Source organism: Pseudophryne corroboree, chromosome 5, assembly GCF_028390025.1.
Source record: "Pseudophryne corroboree isolate aPseCor3 chromosome 5, aPseCor3.hap2, whole genome shotgun sequence".
NCBI lineage: Eukaryota > Metazoa > Chordata > Amphibia > Anura > Myobatrachidae > Pseudophryne > Pseudophryne corroboree.
In genome coordinates, this window is record NC_086448.1 from 520,312,834 (window position 1) to 520,332,621 (window position 19,788).

Sequence of the window (19,788 nt, forward strand, 5' to 3'; positions counted from 1 at the left end):
GGTCCTTACGGAGTTCCCAGCATCCACTACGGACTACGAGAAATAGAATTACCGGTGAGTAAATTCTTATTTTACACTGCGGCTGGCTTATCACAATGGTCTGTGATAGCGGGTTGCTGGATGACACATGCCATCCACACCTGGGCTACTCGAATTCAAAAGGGCCTTGCGGGGGATATGCCCCTGGTCACTACGGTGGCCCTCATTAAGCACATTCAGGACACTGCACGAGTACTGTGTGACTCTCTCAAGGAAATAGGCACTATTAATGCTAGAACTACTACCATGGCGGTGTCGGCGCGCAGAGCTTTGTGGTTGCGTCAGTGCATTGAAGACGCGGATTCCAAGCGCAGTGTGGAGTCTCTCCCTTTTTCAGGGGACTGGCTTTTTGGTGTTGAGTTGGATACATGGATTTCTAAAGTTACTGCGGGGAAATCCACATTTCTCCCCTCTGGGGCCCCACCGGCTAGGCGTGCTTACCCGGGGCCGTCTACTCATTCCTTTCGGACCTCCATATTCAGGTCAAGGGCCAGAGGTGCCTCCAATGCGCCACGAGGCACCAGAGGTAAGACTAGAAAAGCAGCTGCTCCCGCTGTTTCCCAGGAACCAAGCACCAGTGCAGCTTCCACAAAAGCCTCAGCATGACTGTGCATCCCCACCCCGAGGGGATCTCGAGGTGGGAGCTCGCCTGCGTCACTTCAGCCACGACTGGGCAGCCTCCTGCAAGGATACCTGGGTAAAGGATCTCATTTCCCAGGGCTACAAGCTGGAGTTCGACAGCGCTCCTCACCTACTATTTTTCAAATCAGGCTTACCAGTTTTGGTAGATACAAGAGTTACACTACAACAGGCTATCCTAAAATTGGTCCAGTCCCAGGTCATTGTTCCAGTGCCACTGTTGCAACAAAGAAAAGGTTACTACTCCAACCTGTGAGTGAGTTCTCCACCAACAGGTGTTTCAACAGATCATCGACTTGTGGGGTTGCCCACAGATAGACTCGATGGCTTCTCGACTCAACAAGAAGCTTCCCTGGTATTGCTCAAGAACCAGGGACCCTCAAGCAAGGGCAATCGATGCTCTGACGTCTCCTTGGCCTTATCGGATGGTTTACCTTTTTCCTCCAATTCCGTGCTCCTGAGGGTGCTCAAACGAATCAGGGAGTCCAAGCAATTCTGATTGCCCCGGATTGGCCTCGGAGGGCGTGGTATGCAGATCTTCTGGACATATCCGTGACAGACCCTTGGCCCCTGCCACTGTGAAAGGATCTTCTTCAGCAAGGACCGTTCGTCTACCCGGACTTACAACGTCTTCGTTTGACGGCTTGGAAGTTGAGCGGAACATCCTAGACCGGAAAGGCCTTTCCAAGAAGGTTATTGCAACCATGGTTCAGGCCAGAAAACCGGTGACGTCAAAGCACTATCATCATATCTGGAGGAGATATGTCTCCTGGTGCGAGGAACGCACATATCCGCCTGCGGAGTTTCACTTAGGACGTCTCTTACGTTTCCTGCAGGCTGGTGTGGATAAGGACTTACGTCTGGGATCCCTTAAGGTCTATGTTTCGGCTCTCTCAATTTTCTTCCAGAAGAAGTTGATGATGTTGCCAGAGGTTCAGACCTTCCTGCAGGGACTACTCCGCATACAACCTCCGTTTGTGCCGCCTACGGCACCCTGGGACTTGAACGTGGTGTTAAATTTTTTACAGTCCTCCTTGTTTGAACCCTTGATGATGGTAGAAGACAAGTACCTCAACTGGAAGACTGTGATGATGCTAGTCCTGGCTTCTGCTAGGCGTGTCTCCGAATTGGGGGCCTTATCGCGTAAGAGTCCCTGCATGATCTTTTACAAGGACAGAGCTGAACTCAGGACTAGACAGCAGTTCCTGCCAAAAGTTGTCTCTGCATTCCACTTGAATCAACCTCTTGTAGTAGTCCCGTCCAGTTCTGGTACATCTGCTCCGCTGGAGTTGCTAGGTGTCGTGAGATCCTTGAGGATCTATGTTAAGAGAACGGCTCGGATCAGAATGACGGATTACTTGTTCGTTCTATATGATGTGCTGAAAAAGGGTTGCCCTGCTTCTAAGCAGTCCATTGCTCGTTGGATTAGGTTGACTATCCAACAGGCTTATGTATCTGCAACCTTGCCTATTCCACAGTCTCTGAAGGCCCACTCTACAAGATTGGTGGGGTCTTCCTGGGCGGCTGCCCGTAGAGTCTCTCTGCCTTGCAACTGTGCCGAGCTGCTACCTGGTCGGGGAGGAACACCTTTATGAAGTTCTACAAGTTTGATATCCTGGCCAAAGAGGATACCCAATTTGGGCAGGCGGTGCTGCAGGCATCTCCGCACGTTCCCGCACGTTCTGGATGCTTTGTTACATCCCTATCGTATTAAGTAAACCCCAGTATCTCTTATGGATGCCAAAGAAAACAGGATTTTAATACCTACTGGTAAATCCCTGTCTCGTAGTCCATAAGCGATACTGGGCGGCCGCCTCAGTGCGTTGACTTCTCTGCAGGTTTTATGTGATGGTGTGCTGGTGTGTGAATATCACCACTCCTTGTTTGTTATGTTCCTTCTCTCAAGTATGTCCTTTCTCCTTCGGGCGCTATTTTGCTTAACTGCCTGTGGGAGGGGGCATAGCGGGGAGGAGCCAGCACACCCAGTGGAAGAAATTTAAAGTGCACCAGCTCCTTTGGACCCCTTCAATACCCCATCGTATTAAGTAAACTCCAGTATCCCTTATGGACTACGAGAAAGGGATTTACCGGTAGGTATTGAAATCCCGTTGTTGTTGTTTTATCTTTGGTTACTATCTTAATAAATATAGACATTTTGAAATGTAATTTATGGGGTATATGCAATTAGCGGCGAATCGCGGCAATTTTTTGCCCGTTTTTTAATTCGACACAATTCGACCGTCGAATTCCGGCAAGTGGGTGCCGAAATTTACCATATTCAATAAAAAACGGATTCGACAGTCCCGCTGTCGAAAAACGGCCGATTTGACGGATTTTGATCCGATTTTTTAAAAACGGGAAAAAACGGGAAAAATCCCGAAAAAAAACTGCGTGGGGTCCTCCCTCCAAAGCATAACCAGCCTCGGGCTCTTCGAGCCGGTCCTGGTTCTAAAAATCCGGTGGGGAAAAATGACAGGGGATCCCCCGTATTTTTAAAACCAGCACCGGGCTCTGCGCCTGGTGCTGGTGCAAAAAATACGGGGGGCAAAAAGATTAGGGGTCCCCCGTATTTTTTACACCAGCATCGGGCTCCACTAGCTGGACAGATAATGCCACAGCCGGGGGTCACTTTTATACAGCGCCCTGCGGCTGTGGCATTAAATATCCAACTAGTCACCCCTCGCCGGGGTACCCTGGAGGAGTGGGGACCCCTTCAATCAAGGGGTCCCCCCCCCAGCCACCCAAGGGCCAGGGGTGAAGCCCGAGGCTGTCCCCCCCCCCCCCCCCCATCCAAGGGCTGCGGATGGGGGGCTGATAGCCTTGAAAAATTTGAAAGAATATTGTTTTTTCCAGTAGTACTACAAGTCCCAGCAAGCCTCCCCCGCAAGCTGGTACTTGGAGAACCACAAGTACCAGCATGCGGGAGAAAAACGGGCCCGCTGGTACCTGTAGTTCTACTGGGGAAAAAATACCCAAATAAAAACAGGAGACACACACCGTGAAAGTAAAACTTTATTTCATACATGCCGACACATACATACTTACCTATGTTGACCCGCCGACTGCCACGCCCCCCTCGTCACTGAAGAATCCGGGGTACCTGTGAAAAAATTTATACTCACCTCAATCCAGTGTCCGGATCTTTTAAAATAATCCTCGTACTTGGCAAAAAAAAAAACGAACACCCGAACCAAACGGACTGAAAGGGGTCCCATGTTTACACATGGGACCCCTTTCCCCGAATGCAGAGACCCCCCCGTGACTGTTGTCACAGAAAGGTCTCTTCAGCCAATCAGCGAGCGCAACGTCCTGGCACTCTGCTGATTGGCTGTATGCGCGTCTGAGCTATCAGACAGCGCATCTCAAAGCCTCTCCATTATATTCAATGGTGGGAACTTTGCGTCAGCGGTGAGGTCACCCGCGGTCAGCGGCTGACTGCGGGTAACCCCACCTCTACCCGCAAAGTTCCCACCATTGAAACTAATGGAGGGAGCTGTGCGATGCGCTGACTGACAGCAGACGCGCATACAGCCAATCAGGTGAGTGCCACGAAGTAGCGATTCCTGATTGGCTGAAGGGACCTTCTGTGACAGCAGTCACGTGGGGTCCCGGCATTCGTGGAAAGGGGTCCCATGTGTAAACATGGGACCCCTTTTAGTCCGTTTGGTCCGGGTGTTCGTTTTTTTTTTTTTTTGCCAAGTACGTGGATTATAACCTGGACACTGGATCAGGTGAGTATAATTTTATTCACAGGTATATGTGGATTCTACTTGGACAAGTGGACAGAGGTCGGCGTGTTGACATAGGTAAGTATGTGTGTGTCGACATGTGTGTAATAAAGTTTTACTATCACGGTGTGCGTGTCCTGTTTTTATTTGGGTATTTTTTTTCCAGTAGAACTACAGGTACCAGCGGGCCCGTTTTCCTCCCGCATGCTGGTACTTGTGGTTCTCCAAGTACCAGCTTGCGGGGGAGGCTTGCTGGGACTTGTAGTACTACTGGAAAAAACAATATTCTTACACTTTTCTCAAGGCTATCAGCCCCCCATCCGCAGCCCTTGGATGGGGGGGACAGCCTCGGGCTTCACCCCTGGCCCTTGGGTGGCTGGGGGGGACCCCTTGATTGAAGGGGTCCCCACTCCCCCAGGGTACCCCGGCCAGGGGTGACTAGTTGGGTATTTAATGCCACGGCCGCAGGGCGCTGTATAAAAGTGACCCCCGGCTGTGGCATTATCTGTCCAGCTAGTGGAACCCGATGCTGGTGTAAAAAATACGGGGGACCCCTACGCTTTTTGTCCCCCGTATTTTTTGCACCAGCACCAGGCACAGAGCCCGGTGCTGGTTTTAAAAATACGGGGGATCCCCTGTCATTTTTCCCCCCGGATTTTTAGAACCAGGACCGGCTCGAAGAGCCCGAGGCTGGTTATGCTTTGGAGGGGGGACCCCACGCCATTTTTTTTCGGGATTTTACCATTCCATTTAAAAAAAATAAATAAATAAAAATAATAATAATATTTTTTAAAATATATAAATAATACTTGTGCCTCCAAAATAGACAAACCAATTACCTAATCCCTTCTAATATAAATAGATATGCTATTACCAATAAAAAAAACACCAAAAAAAACATGTTTTAATTTTTTTTTATTAGATTCCCCCACCAAAGTGTGGCGGATTGAAAATGACGAATTTACTGTCTAAAAGCACTGTTGTTGAATTTCCAAACTTCAATTGAATATACTTTTGGCGAATTGCCGCATTTGTACCATTGCAGAAATGTCGCATTTGACAAATGTCGAATTTCAAAAAGTCGAATTTGGAAAGTCCGTTTTTTTGACGGAAAGTACTGAATTGCATTGTTGATTTTTTTTTTTTTTTGGCGAAAAAGTCCAGTTTTTTGACAATTTCGGGAATTCGACCACAATTGCATATACCCCTATGTGTTGCACATTGCCTGCACCCATAAAGTTTTCTTTCTTAATGACAGGTATCGGGTTAAGGATAAGTCTGACAGGGCTACTGTGGAACAGGTATGTTCTAATAACTTCTTGTTGTCTTTTGGAATCTTTCATGGAATAAATGGCATGTAAATAATAAGGCAGCTCTCTTGGCCATTAAGTAATGGAGAAAGGGCTAACAAAATGAAGGGATTTTGTTCAAAAATGCAGTAAGTCTAAATTGGTGGCATTTATCTTTTTTGGTAGATTTAATCATGCTTGAAAATGACAGCATCTGCTACTTCAGATACACACTTCTATACGCTGTATATCTGTATAAGGGATGAGAATTTTGCCCTTTCATTAACTGCCTCCGGAAGTTGAATAATTACTGTTCATGTCCCTTTATAACCTGGAACCATATGACAATTTACAAATGCATTATGTCAAAATACGTAATTACTGTCAAAATACAATATAGTGAATTAATTTGTTTTGCTTGCAAGGTATTGGATCCTAGAACACGGATGATTCTCTTTAAGATGTTAACAAGAGGGGTTATATCAGAAATCAATGGCTGTATCAGCACAGGCAAAGAAGTAAGTGCATGCAAGAACATTATGCTACATCAAAATTTTTATTTCTGTAGAAGAGAAAGCAAATACCGTATATACTCGAGTATAAGCCGACTTTTTCAGCACTTTTTTTTGTGCTGAAAAAGCCCTCTCGCCTTATACTCGAGTCAGTGGGAAGGAGGGACATGGAGGTCACAGCGCGCGCCTCTCCTGTGTCCCTCCTGCGTATCCGGCGGCAGCGGTGGGGCTATTAAATGAAGTACTTGTTCGTGAGCTCTGATTGGCTCATGAACCGGCACTTCATTTAACAGACCCGACGCAGGAGGGACACAGGAGAGGCGCGCGCTGTGCCCTCCGTGTTCCTCCTTCACAAGACAGCGGGGGAGCGGGGTGGGTAAGTTGTACCTGGCACTGGGGGAGCATATTTGGCACTTGGGGGGGGGGGGGGGCATATGTGGCACTGAGGGGGCATATCTGGCACTGTGGGGGACTATCTGGCAGTATGAGGGCATATCTGGCACTGTGGGGGCATATCTGGCACTGTGGGTGAATATCTGGCAGTATGAGGGCATGTCTGGCACTGTGGGGGTATGTCTGGCAGTGTGAGGGCATATCTGGCACTGTGGGGGAATATCTGGCAGTATGAGGGCATATCTGGCACTGTGGGGGCATATTTGGCACAATGAGGGCATATCTGGCACTGTGGGGGCATATCTGGCAGTATGAGGGCTGTGTACGGCTAGAGCTGCATTTCCCACCCTAGGCTTATACTCGAGTCAATAAGTTTTCCCAGGTTTTTGTGGTAAAATTAGGTGCCTCGGCTTATATTCGGGTCGACTTAAACTCGAGTATATACGGTAGCTCGGATATGTTTAGTACTTGTCCTTTAACTCCTGAACTCTTTAAGGGGAGTGGCACTCGCTATCTACATAAAGTCCTTGTTTTATATTAGTTATGTTGTTTTCTGGTGACCTGCTGCAGTGTCATAACGGCACCTGATGCCATAATGTGCTCATATGCAGTTAGCGCTAAAAATGCCAGGGATTGGGAGAGGCTCTTTCAGAAGCTCAATCTCCCTGTATCTGACACTAAAATCTTCTGGTCATCTTTGTTTACTAGGAAAGGTGATGCAGGTTGAAAACCCAATATCAGAAAGATTCAGAAATCCAAATTTTTTTTTGGAGCAAGGCTGAGCTAGTGACAGATTTGTTTTCTGATGGTTCAGTGTAAACAAATTCTTTGTTTAGACAAGAGTACCATCCACAAGTTATATTATTATGGTGTGCAACTTTTCTACGATACGGAAAAAGTCAAAATACTTCTGATTCCAAGCATTTTGGTTATGGGAGAATCAAGCTGTACCCCTATTTTGTTTTTTTTTATTTATGAATGGGTTAAAATACTATGCAGTAAAGGAATTAAACTAGTTGGATCCATCTGTACTGTTCCCCCACTAAAAATCTTCAATGCTTGAAACTTATTTTTGTTAGATAGCACATTGGTTTAGTCTATGTGGGGGAGAACAAAATGCATTGAAGCTTTAACCCTTGACTGTTAACAGCCAGTGGTACTTACTCTCTGTATACAACCACTGTTTGCATATGGCAAGTGCCACTTGCACTGCATGCTCTATAATAGAGGTGGCTAGACTTTTGGACTCTGATCTATTCTAAAAGCTGAAAATCTTTCATGATCTACTAGGCAGGTGTTTTTGCGTAGAATCTCTATAAGGCGCGTGAAGACTGTCTTGCCAAATGGGGTGGTGCTCGAGCCAGCCCTGCTCCCTTGCCTCCCTTAATGTGGCCCCGTGGCACCAGTGCAATGGAGGTTTTTACATGTGACAGTCTCAGCCACTAAGAATTAGTCTTAATGGGCCCTACACACTGATAGATCCGCCGCCGAGCTGCCCGACGGCGGATATGGCTGACGGGTGACCCGGCGGCGGGGGGGCACTGACGGGGAGTGTGAAGTTTCTTCACTCCCCCCGTCACCCGTCTCCATAGCAGTGCAGGCAAATATGGACGATCTCGTCCATATTGGCCTGCATGTACAAGCGACGGGGCACCAGCGATGAACGAGCGCGGGACCGCGCATCGTTCATCACTGGTATCTCCACACTGAAAGATAAGAATGAGTCCGATCCTTATTGGCTGCTGCTGGATGTCCACCTCAATCAACCGGTCAAGTGTCTGCGGTTGACTGGTCCATCATAATCGTTGTTTTGGCCACCCTTGCTCTACAAGATATTGCATGACTCTTAGGGAATAACCCAGTACTACTAGGTAACCTCTTGGGTGCACATCACTGTTATTTGCAACATTAGATTCTTACATTAAACTTTCTTATAAAGAGCATACTTGACATATAGGGGGTAATTCAGAGATGATTGCAGCAGCAAATTTGTTAGCAGTTTGGCAAAACCATGTGCACTGCAGGTGGGGCAGATATAACGTGCAGAGAGAGTTAGATTTGGGTGGGTTATTTTGTTTCTGTGCAGGGTAAATACTGGCTGCTTTATTTTTACACTGCAATTTAGATTTTGCCTTGAACACACCCCTCCCAAATCTAACTCTCTCTGCAAATGTTATATCTGCCCCCCCCCCCCCTGCGGTGCACATGGTTTTGCCCAACTGCTAACAAATTTGTTGCTTTGATCAACTCTGAATTAGGCCCATAGTACATCTAACTGTGATACATGTGGTTGAGTTATAGATGATTTAAGAATAATACATTTTCTCTGACGTCCTAGTGGATGCTGGGAACTCCGTAAGGACCATGGGGATAGCGGGCTCCGAAGGAGGCTGGGCACTCTAGAAAGATTTATGACTACCTGGTGTGCACTGGCTCCTCCCACTATGACCCTCCTCCAAGCCCCAGTTAGATCTTGTGCCCGGCCGAGGTTGGATGCACACTAGGGGCTCTCCTGAGCCTCTAGAAAGAAAGTATAGAATTAGGTTTTTTATTTTCAGTGAGACCTGCTGGCAACAGGCTCACTGCAGCGAGGGACTAAGGGAGAAGAAGCGAACTCGCCTGCTTGCAGCCGGATTGGGCTTCTTAGGCTACTGGACACCATTAGCTCCAGAGGGATCGACCGCAGGCCCAGTCCTTGGTGTTCGTTCCCGGAGCCGCGCCGCCGTCCCCCTTACAGAGCCAGAAGCAAGAAGAGGTCCGGAAAATCGGCGGCAGAAGACATCAGTCTTCACCAAGGTAGCGCACAGCACTGCAGCTGTGCGCCATTGCTCCTCATGCACACTTCACACTCCGGTCACTGAGGGTGCAGGGCGCTTGGGGGGGGGCGCCCTGAGCAGCAATAAAAACACCTTGGCTGGCAAAAATACCACAATATATAGCCCCAGAGGCTATATATGTGGTAAATACCCCTGCCAGAATCCAGAAAAAAGCGGGAGAATAGGCCGCGGAAAAGGGGCGGAGCTATCTCCCTCAGACACACTGGCGCCATTTTCTCTTCACAGTGCAACTGGAAGAAAGCTCCCCAGGCTCTCCCCTGTAGTTTTCAGGCTCAAAGGGTTAAAAAGAGAGGGGGGGCACTAAATTTAGGCGCAATATTGTATATATAAGCAGCTATGGGGGAAAATTCACTCAGTTATAGTGTTAAACCCCACATTATATAGCGCTCTGGTGTGTGCTGGCATACTCTCTCTCTGTCTCCCCAAAGGGCTTTGTGGGTCCTGTCCTCAGTCAGAGCATTCCCTGTGTGTGTGCGGTGTGTCGGTACAGCTGTGTCGACAGGTTTGAGGAGGAGGCTTATATAGTGACGGAGCAGATGCCGATAAATGTGATGTCGCCCCCTGTGGGGCCGACACCAGAGTGGATGGTTAGGTAAAAGGTATTAACCGACAGTGTCAACTCCTTACATAAAAGGGTGGATGACGTAACAGCTGTGGGACAGCCGGCTTCTCAGCCCGTGCCTGCCCAGGCGTCTCAAAGGCCATCAGGGGCTCAAAAACGCCCGCTCATTCAGATGGCAGACACAGATGTCGACACGGAGTCTGACTCCAGTGTCGACAAGGTTGAGACATATACACAATCCACTAGGAACATCCGTGACTTGATCCCGGCAATAAAAAATGTGTTACACATTTCTGACATTAACCTCTAAAAATGGGTTTTTATGTTTGGGGAGAAAAAGCAGGCAGTGTTTTGTTCCTCCATCAGATGAATGAATGAAGTGTGTGAAAAGCGTGGGTTCCCCCTGATAAGAAACTGGTAATTTCTAAAAAGTTACTGATGGCGTACCTTTTCCCGCCAGAGGATAAGTTACGCTGGGAGATATCCCCTAGGGTGGATAAGGCGCTCACACGGTTGTCAAGATAGGTTTGGCACTGCCGTTTTAGGAACGGCCACTTTGAAGGTACCTGTTGATAAAAAGCAGGAGGCTATCCTGAAGTCTGTATTTACACACTCAGGTACTAGACTGAAACCTGCAGAGCGTGCTGCTGCAGCGTGGTCGGTGACCCTGTCAAACATACTAGTTTGCTAACATGAGAACATATTAAAGACGTCGTCTTATATATGAGGGATGCACAGAGGGATATTTTGCCGGCTGGCATCCAAAAATGAATGTAATGTCCATTCTGTCAGGAGGGTATTAGAGACCTGTCACTGGACAGGTGATGCTGCCCTTAAAAGGCGCATAGAGATTCTGCCTTATAAGGGTGAGGAATTATTTGGGGATGGTCTCTGGGACCTCGTATCCGCAGCAACAGCTGGGAAGAAATATTTTTACCTCAATTTTCCTCACAGACTAAGAAAGCACTGTATTATCAGGTACAGTCCTTTCGGCTTCAGAAAAGCAAGCGGGTCAAAGGCGCTTCCTTTCTGTACAGAGACAAGGGAAAAAGCTGCACCAGTCAGCCTGTTCCCAGAATCATAATTCTTCTCTCGCTTCCTCTGAGTCCACAGCATGACGCGGGGGCTCCACAGGTGTAGCCAGGTACGGTGGGGGGCCGTCTCAAAAATTTCAGCGATCAGTGGGCTCGCTCACAGGTGGATCCCTGTTTCATTCAAGTAGTATTTCAGGGGTACAAGCTGGAATTCGATATGTCTTCCCCCCGCCGTTTCCTCAAATATGCCTTGCCGACAACTCCCTCAGGCAGGGAGGCTGTGCTAGAGGCAATTAATAAGCTGTATTCCCAGCAGGTAATACTTAAGGTGCCCCTACTCCAACAAGGACGGGGTTACTATTCCACACAGTTTTGGGGTACCGAAACCGCATGGTTCGGTGTGACCCTTTTTTATATTTAAAATCCTTGAACACATACATAAAAAATTCAAGTTCAAGATGGAATCGCTCAGGGCGGTTATTGCAAGCCTGGACGAGGGGGATTACATGGTATCCCGGGACATCAAGGATGCTTACCTGCATGTCCCTATTTACTATCCTCGCCAGGAGTACCTCAGATTGTGGTACAGGATTACCATTACCAAGTCCAGACTCTGCCGTTTGGACTGTACATGGCACCGAGGGTGTTACCATGGTAATGGCCGGAATGAGGATACTCCTTCGAAAAGGGGAGTTTTTAATTATCCCGTACTTGGACAATCTCCTTATAAGGGCGAGGTCCAAGGAGCAGTTGCTAGTCGGGGTAGCACTATTTTGGAAAGTGCTACAACAGCACGGTTGGATTCTAAACAGTCCAGAGTCACAGCTGGTTCCTACGACACGTCTACTGTTCCTGGGGATGGTTCTGGACACAGACCAGAAATAAGTGTTTCTCCAGGAGGAGAAAGCCAAGGAGCTGTCATCTCTAGTCAGAGACCTCCTGAAGCCAAAACAGTTATCGGTGCATCATTGCACGCGAGTCCTGGGAAAAATGATAGCTTCCTACGAAGCAATCCCATTCGGCAGGTTCCATGCAAGAACTTTTCAGGGGGACCTGTTAGACAAGTGGTCCGGGTCGCATCTTCAGATGCATTAGGCTGATAACCCTGTCTCCAAGGACCAGGGTATCTCTACTGTAGTGGCTGCAGAGTGCCCATCTTCAAGAGGGCCGCAGGTTCGACATACAGGACTAGGTCTTAGTGACCATGGATGCCAGCCTTTGAGGCTGGGGGGCAGTCACACAGGGAAGAACCTTCCAGGGACTTTGGTCAAGTCAGGTGACTTCCCTACATAAATATTCTGGAACAGAGGGCCATTTACAATGCCCTAAGTCAGGCAAGGCCTCTGCTTCAAAACCAGCCGGTCCTGATCCAATCAGGCAACATCACGGCAGTCGCCCATGTAAACCAACAGGGCGGCACAAGAAGCAGGATGGCGATGGCAGAAGCCACAAGGATTCTCCGATGGGCGGAAAATCATGTGTTAGCACTGTCAGCAATGTTCATTCCCGGAGTGGACAACTGGGAAGCAGATCTTCTCAGCAGACACGACTTCCACCCGAGAGTGTGGGGACTTCATCAAGAAGTTTTCCAAAGGATTGTACACCATTGGGAAAGGCCACAGGTGGACATGAAGGTGTCCCGCCTCAACAAAAAGCTATAAAAGATATTGCGCCCGGTCAAGGGACCTTCAGGCGATAGCTGTGGACGCTCTGGTAACACCGTGGGTGTACCAGTCGGTTTATGTGTTCCCCCCTCTGCCTCTCATACCAAAGGTACTGAGAATAATAAGAAGGCGAGCAGTAAGAACGATACTCGTGGTTCCGGATGGGCCAAGAAGAGCCTGGTACCCAGAACTTCAAGAAACTATATATCAGAGGACCCATGGCCTCTGCCGCTCAGACAGGACCTGCTGCAGCAGGGGCCCTGTCTGTTCCAAGACTTACCGCGGCTACGTTTTGATGGCATGGCGGTTGAATGCCGGATCCTAAAGGAAAAGGGCATTCCGGAGGAAGTCATTCCTACGCTGATTCAAGCCAGGAAAGATGTTACTGCAAAACATTATCACCGCATATGGCGGAAATATGTTGCTTGGTGTGAGGCCAAAAAGGCCCCAACAGAGGAATTTCAACTAGGTCGATTTCTGCATTTCCTACAAGCAGGAGTGTCTATGGGCCTAAAATTAGGCTCCATTAAGATACAGATCTCGGCTCTGTCGATTTTCTTCCAGAAAAAATTAGCTTCAGTACCTGAAGTTCAGACATTGTAAAAGGAGTGCTGCATATTCAGCCCCCAGTTGTGCCTCCAGTGGCACCTTGGGATCTCAATGTGGTGTTGAGTTTCTTAAAATCACATTGGTTTGAACCACTAAAAACCGTGGATCTAAAATATCTCACGTTGAAAGTGGTCATGTTATTGGCCTTGGTTTCGGCCAGGCGTGTATCAGAATTGGCGGCTTTGTCATATAAAAGTCCTTATCTGATTTTCCATATGGATAGGGCAGAATTGAGGACTCGTCCCCAGTTTCTCCTTAAGGTGGTATCAGTTTTTCACTTGAACCAACCTATTGTGGTGCCTGCGGCTGCTAGGGACTTGGAGGATTCCAAGTTACTGGACGTAGTCAGGGCCTTGAAAAATTATGTTTCCAGGACGGCTAGAGTCAGGAAAATTGACTCGCTATTTATCCTGTATGCACCCAACAGGCTGGGTGCTCCTGCTTCTAAGCAGACTATTGCTCGCTGGATCTGTGACACGATTCAGCAGGAGCATTCTGCGGCTGGACTGCCGCATCCTAAATCAGTGAAAGCCCATTCCACAGGGAAGGGGGCTCATCTTGGGCGGCTGCCCGAGGGGTCTCGGCTTTACAACTTTGCCGAGCTGTTACTTGGTCAGGGGCAAACACGTTTGCAAAATTCTACAAATTCGATACCCTGGCTGAGGAGGACCTTGAGTTCTCTCATTCGGTGCTGCAGAGTCATCCGCACTCTCCCGCCCGTTTGGGAGCTTTGGTATAATCCCCATGGTCCTTACGGAGTTCCCAGCATCCACTAGGACGTCAGAGAAAATAAGATTTTACTCACCGGTAAATCTATTTCTCGTAGTCCGTAGTGGATGCTGGGCGCCCATCCCAAGTGCGGATTGTCTGCAATACTTGTAAATAGTTATTGCTAACTAAAGGGTTATTGTTGAGCCATCTGTTGAGAGGCTCAGTTGTTTTCATACTGTCAAACTGGATATAGTATCACGAGTTGTACGGTGTGATTGGTGTAGCTGGTATGAGTCTTACCCGGGATTCAAAATCCTTCCTTATTATGTCAGCTCGTCCGGGCACAGTGTCCTAACTGAGGCTTGGAGGAGGGTCATAGTGGGAGGAGCCAGTGCACACCAGGTAGTCATAAATCTTTCTAGAGTGCCCAGCCTCCTTCGGAGCCCGCTATCCCCATGGTCCTTACGGAGTTCCCAGCATCCACAACGGACTACGAGAAATAGATTTACCGGTGAGTAAAATCTTATTTTACATTCTTAATCCCACTAAGATTGAGTGGGACTTCTCCAAATCTACGTAAGTGTGAAGGAAGAGCCCCACTCATTCTAAGCACTACAGGAGTTCAACTTGAGAAAAGAACTTACTTAGAAGTACCACCAGTGCTTCTGGAGTAGGAAAGGGAGTGGGGCTTTATGACTCATCATGCTGGGGTCCCATCTCACAGCAGTCCTGTAGTCAAATGTGAAATGCCAGGTAAGGGAATTAGCACACTTCTATGCTCCATATCCCTAACCTTGGCAACCAGAATCAGGGATAATGAAAAATTCTGTGTACGTTCCTGTTTTTTGCAGTTTGGTTAATGTCAAAGCAAGAAGCTCAAATTATTTCTTGTTGGTGGTTTTATTATACTTTCTTGCACTTTCATTAAAAAAACCACCCCACTTTGTATGCCTATTTTGGGTAAAATTTCCAGTGTTATTTAAGGAGGTATAAAAAAAAACTAATGCTATTGTATAAGTCTTCTGGGGGAATTGTTTTTTTTAAATTTGTGTGGGTAGTGCATAAACAAATTGCACATGTTGTATAGTGACCACCCCAAAAGGTGCAAGTTAGACCCCACCTATGGTGAGAAAAGCCTCAGCAGTGAAAGGGTTAAATTATATTTCTCTGACGTCCTAGTGGATGCTGGGACTCCGTAAGGACCATGGGGAATAGCGGCTCCGCAGGAGACAGGGCACAAGAATAAAAGCTTTAGGATCAGGTGGTGTGCACTGGCTCCTCCCCCTATGACCCTCCTCCAAGCCTCAGTTAGATTTTTGTTCCCGAACGAGAAGGGTGCAGGCTAGGTGGCTCTCCTGAGCTGCTTAGAATAAAAGTGTATTTTAAACTATAGAGCATTTGAAGGATGCATTACTATATATGCATGATGCACAGAGGGATATCTGCACCCTGGCATCAAGAGTAAGTGCTATGTCCATTTCTGCCAGAAGAGCGTTATGGACGCGACAGTGGTCAGGCGATGCGGATTCCAAACGACATATGGAAGTATTGCCGTATAAAGGGGAGGAGTTATTTGGGGCTGGTCTATCGGACCTGGTGGCCACGGCAACGGCTGGAAAATCCACCTTTTTACCCCAGGTCACTTCACATCAGCAGAAAAAGACACCGTCTTTTCAAACTCAGTCCTTTCGTTCCCATAAGTACAAGCGAGCTAAAGGCCATTCCTTCCTGCCCCGGGGCAGAGGAAGGGGAAAAAGACTGCACCATGCAGCCGCTTCCCAGGAGCAGAAGCCCTCCCCTGCTTCTGCCAAGTCTTCAGCATGACGCTGGGGCTTTACAAGCAGACTCAGACATGGTGCGGGCCCGTCTCAAGAATTTCAACGCGCAGTGGGCTCACTCGCAAGTGGACCCCTGGATTCTACAGGTAGTATCGCAGGGGTACAAACTGGAATTCGAGGCGTTTCCCCCTCGCCGGTTCCTGAAGTCTGCTCTACCAAAGTCTCCCTCCGACAGGGAGGCAGTTTTGGAAGCCATTCACAAGCTGTATTCCCAGCAGGTGATAATCAAGGTACCCCTCCTACAACAGGGAAAGGGGTATTATTCCACGCTGTTTGTGGTACCGAAGCCGGACGGCTCGGTGAGACCAATTTTAAATCTGAAATCCTTGAACACTTACATAAAGAGGTTCAAATTCAAGATGGAATCACTCAGAGCGGTGATAGCAAACCTGGAAGAAGGGGACTATATGGTGTCTCTGGACATCAAGGATGCTTATCTCCACGTCCCAATCTACCCGTCTCACCAAGGGTACCTCAGGTTTGTAGTACAAAACTGTCATTATCAGTTTCAGACGCTGCCGTTTGGGTTGTCCACGGCACCTCGGGTCTTTACCAAGGTAATGGCCGAAATGATGATTCTTCTTCGAAGAAAAGGCATCTTAATTATCCCTTACTTGGACGATCTCCTGATAAGGGCAAGGTACAGGGAACAGTTAGAAGTCGGAGTAGCACTATCTCAGGTAGTGTTACGTCAGCACGGGTGGATCCTAAATATTCCAAAATCGCAGCTGATTCCTACGACACGTCTACTGTTCCTAGGAATGATTCTGGACACAGTCCAGAAAAAGGTGTTTCTCCTGGAGGAGAAGGCCAGGGAGTTATCCGAGCTAGTCAGGAACCTCCTAAAACCAGGCCAGGTGTCAGTGCATCAGTGCACGAGGGTCCTGGGAAAAATGGTGGCTTCTTACGAAGCGATTCCATTCGGAAGATTCCATGCAAGAACTTTTCAGTGGGATCTGCTGGACAAATGGTCCGGATCGCATCTTCAGATGCATCAGCGGATAACCCTGTCGCCAAGGACAAGGGTGTCTCTTCTGTGGTGGCTGCAGAGTGCTCATCTACTAGAGGGCCGCAGATTTGGCATTCAGGATTGGATCCTGGTAACCCACGGATGCAAGCCTGAGAGGCTGGGGAGCAGTCACACAGGGAAGAAATTTCCAGGGCTTGTGGTCAAGCATGGAAGCATCTCTTCATATAAACATTCTGGAACTAAGGGCCATTTACAATGCCCTAAGTCAAGCGAAACCCCTGCTTCAGGGTCAGGCGGTATTGATCCAATCGGACAACATCACGTCAGTCGCCCACGTAAACAGACAGGGCGGCACGAGAAGCAGGAGGGCAATGGCAGAAGCTGCAAGGATTCTTCGCTGGGCGGAAAATCATGTGATAGCACTGTCAGCAGTGTTCATTCCGGGAGTGGACAACTGGGAAGCAGACTTCCTCAGCAGACACGACCTCCACCCGGGAGAGTGGGGACTTCACCCAGAAGTCTTCCACCTGATAGTAAACCGTTGGGAAGAACCAAAGGTGGACATGATGGCGTCCCGTCTAAACAAAAAACTAGACAGATATTGCGCCAGGTCAAGGGACCCTCAGGCAATAGCGGTGGACGCCCTGGTAACGCCGTGGGTGTACCAGTCAGTGTATGTGTTCCCTCCTCTGCCTCTCATACCAAAGGTACTGAGAATCATAAGAAGGAGAGGAGTAAGAACTATACTCGTGGCTCCGGATTGGCCAAGAAGGACTTGGTACCCGGAACTTCAAGAGATGCTCACGGACGAACCGTGGCCTCTACCTCTGAGAAAGGACCTGCTCCAGCAGGGGCCTTGTCTGTTCCAAGACTTACCACGGCTGCGTTTGACGGCATGGCGGTTGAACGCCGGATCCTGAGGGAAAAAGGCATTCCAGATGAAGTCATCCCTACCCTGGTCAAGGCCAGGAAGGACGTAACCGCAAAACATTATCACCGCATTTGGCGAAAATATGTTGCGTAGTGTGAGGCCAAGAAGGCCCCTACAGAGGAATTTCAACTGGGTCGTTTCCTCCATTTCCTGCAAACAGGACTATCTATGGGCCTAAAATTAGGGTCCATTAAGGTTCAAATTTCGGCCCTGTCGATTTTCTTCCAGAAAGAACTGGCTTCAATGCCTGAAGTTCAGACATTTGTAAAAGGGGTACTGCATATACAGCCTCCTTTTGTGCCTCCAGTGGCACCTTGGGATCTCAATGTTGTGTTGAGTTTTCTAAAGTCACATTGGTTTGAACCACTCACCACTGTGGACTTCAAATATCTCACATGGAAGGTGACGATGCTGTTAGCCCTGGCTTCAGCCAGGCGTGTGTCAGAATTGGCGGCTTTATCATATAAAAGTCCTTACTTAATTTTTCATTCTGACAGGGCAGAATTGAGGACTCGTCCTCAATTTCTACCTAAGGTGGTTTCTGCATTTCACATGAACCAACCTATTGTGGTACCTGCGGCTACTAGGGACTTGGAGGACTCCAAGTTGCTTGACGTTGTCAGGGCCCTGAAAATATATGTTTCCAGGACGGCTGGAGTCAGAAAATCTGACTCGCTGTTTATCCTGTATGCACCCAACAAGCTGGGTGCTCCTGCTTCTAAGCAGACGATTGCTCGTTGGATTTGTAGTACAATTCAGCTTGCACATTCTGTGGCAGGCCTGCCACAGCCAAAATCGGTAAAAGCCCATTCCACAAGGAAAGTGGGCTCATCTTGGGCGGCTGCCCGAGGGGTCTCGGCTTTACAACTTTGCCGAGCAGCTACTTGGTCAGGGGTAAACACGTTTGCAAAATTCTACAAATTTGATACCCTGGCTGAGGAGGACCTGGAGTTCTCTCATTCGGTGCTGCAGAGTCATCCGCACTCTCCCGCCCGTTTGGGAGCTTTGGTATAATCCCCATGGTCCTTACGGAGTCCCAGCATCCACTAGGACGTCAGAGAAAATAAGATTTTACTTACCGATAAATCTATTTCTCGTAGTCCGTAGTGGATGCTGGGCGCCCATCCCAAGTGCGGATTGTCTGCAATACTTGTATATAGTTATTGTTACAAAAATTCGGGTTATTATTGTTGTGAGCCATCTTTTCAGAGGCTCCTTTTCGTTTTATCATACTGTTAACTGGGTTCAGATCACAAGTTGTACGGTGTGATTGGTGTGGCTGGTATGAGTCTTACCCGGGATTCAATATCCTTCCTTGTTATGTACGCTCGTCCGGGCACAGTATCCTAACTGAGGCTTGGAGGAGGGTCATAGGGGGAGGAGCCAGTGCACACCACCTGATCCTAAAGCTTTTATTCTTGTGCCCTGTCTCCTGCGGAGCCGCTATTCCCCATGGTCCTTACGGAGTCCCAGCATCCACTACGGACTACGAGAAATAGATTTATCGGTAAGTAAAATCTTATTATCAGTAACTCATTCAGACATGCATATTGCTTAATTTGGTCCACAATTTCATAAACCTAGTGGCTTTTTTTTTTATAGGCGAATGTTTACCATGCTAGCACTTCAGATGGAGAGAGCCGAGCAATAAAAATTTTCAAAACATCAATCTTGATGTTTAAAGATCGTGATAAATACGTGAGTGGGGAATTCAGGTGAGAGAATTTTACAATCCATTCCAGAAGCATAGAATGGTTACAATCCCAAATAAATGAGTTGTGTTACCAAATATTATCACACTTTAACCAAGTTACTCATATAATATTGCGATAATCAATAATGTACACTTGTCATTTTTCTCCCATAATGTCCATACTTATTATTTATTTATTTATTGCCAGTTATTTATATCGCGCACAAATTCTGCAGCGCTTTGCAGAGAATATTTGGCCATTCACATCAGTGCCTTCCCCAGTGGAGTTTACAATCCATATTTCCTACTGCATGCACAAGCACAACCACACACACATTC

General features: G+C 47.9%; 1 protein-coding gene across 1 annotated transcript in view; it reads left to right on the forward strand.

The window, feature by feature from the left end:
- Nucleotides 1-19,788, forward strand: part of RIOK1 (RIO kinase 1) — a 207,602-nt gene that overhangs the window by 52,763 nt on the left and 135,051 nt on the right. Inside the window, exon 7 of the mRNA XM_063923108.1 lies at nt 19,359-19,471. Coding sequence (XP_063779178.1) covers nt 19,359-19,471 — 113 coding nt within the window. The remainder of the gene's footprint in view (nt 1-19,358; nt 19,472-19,788) is intronic.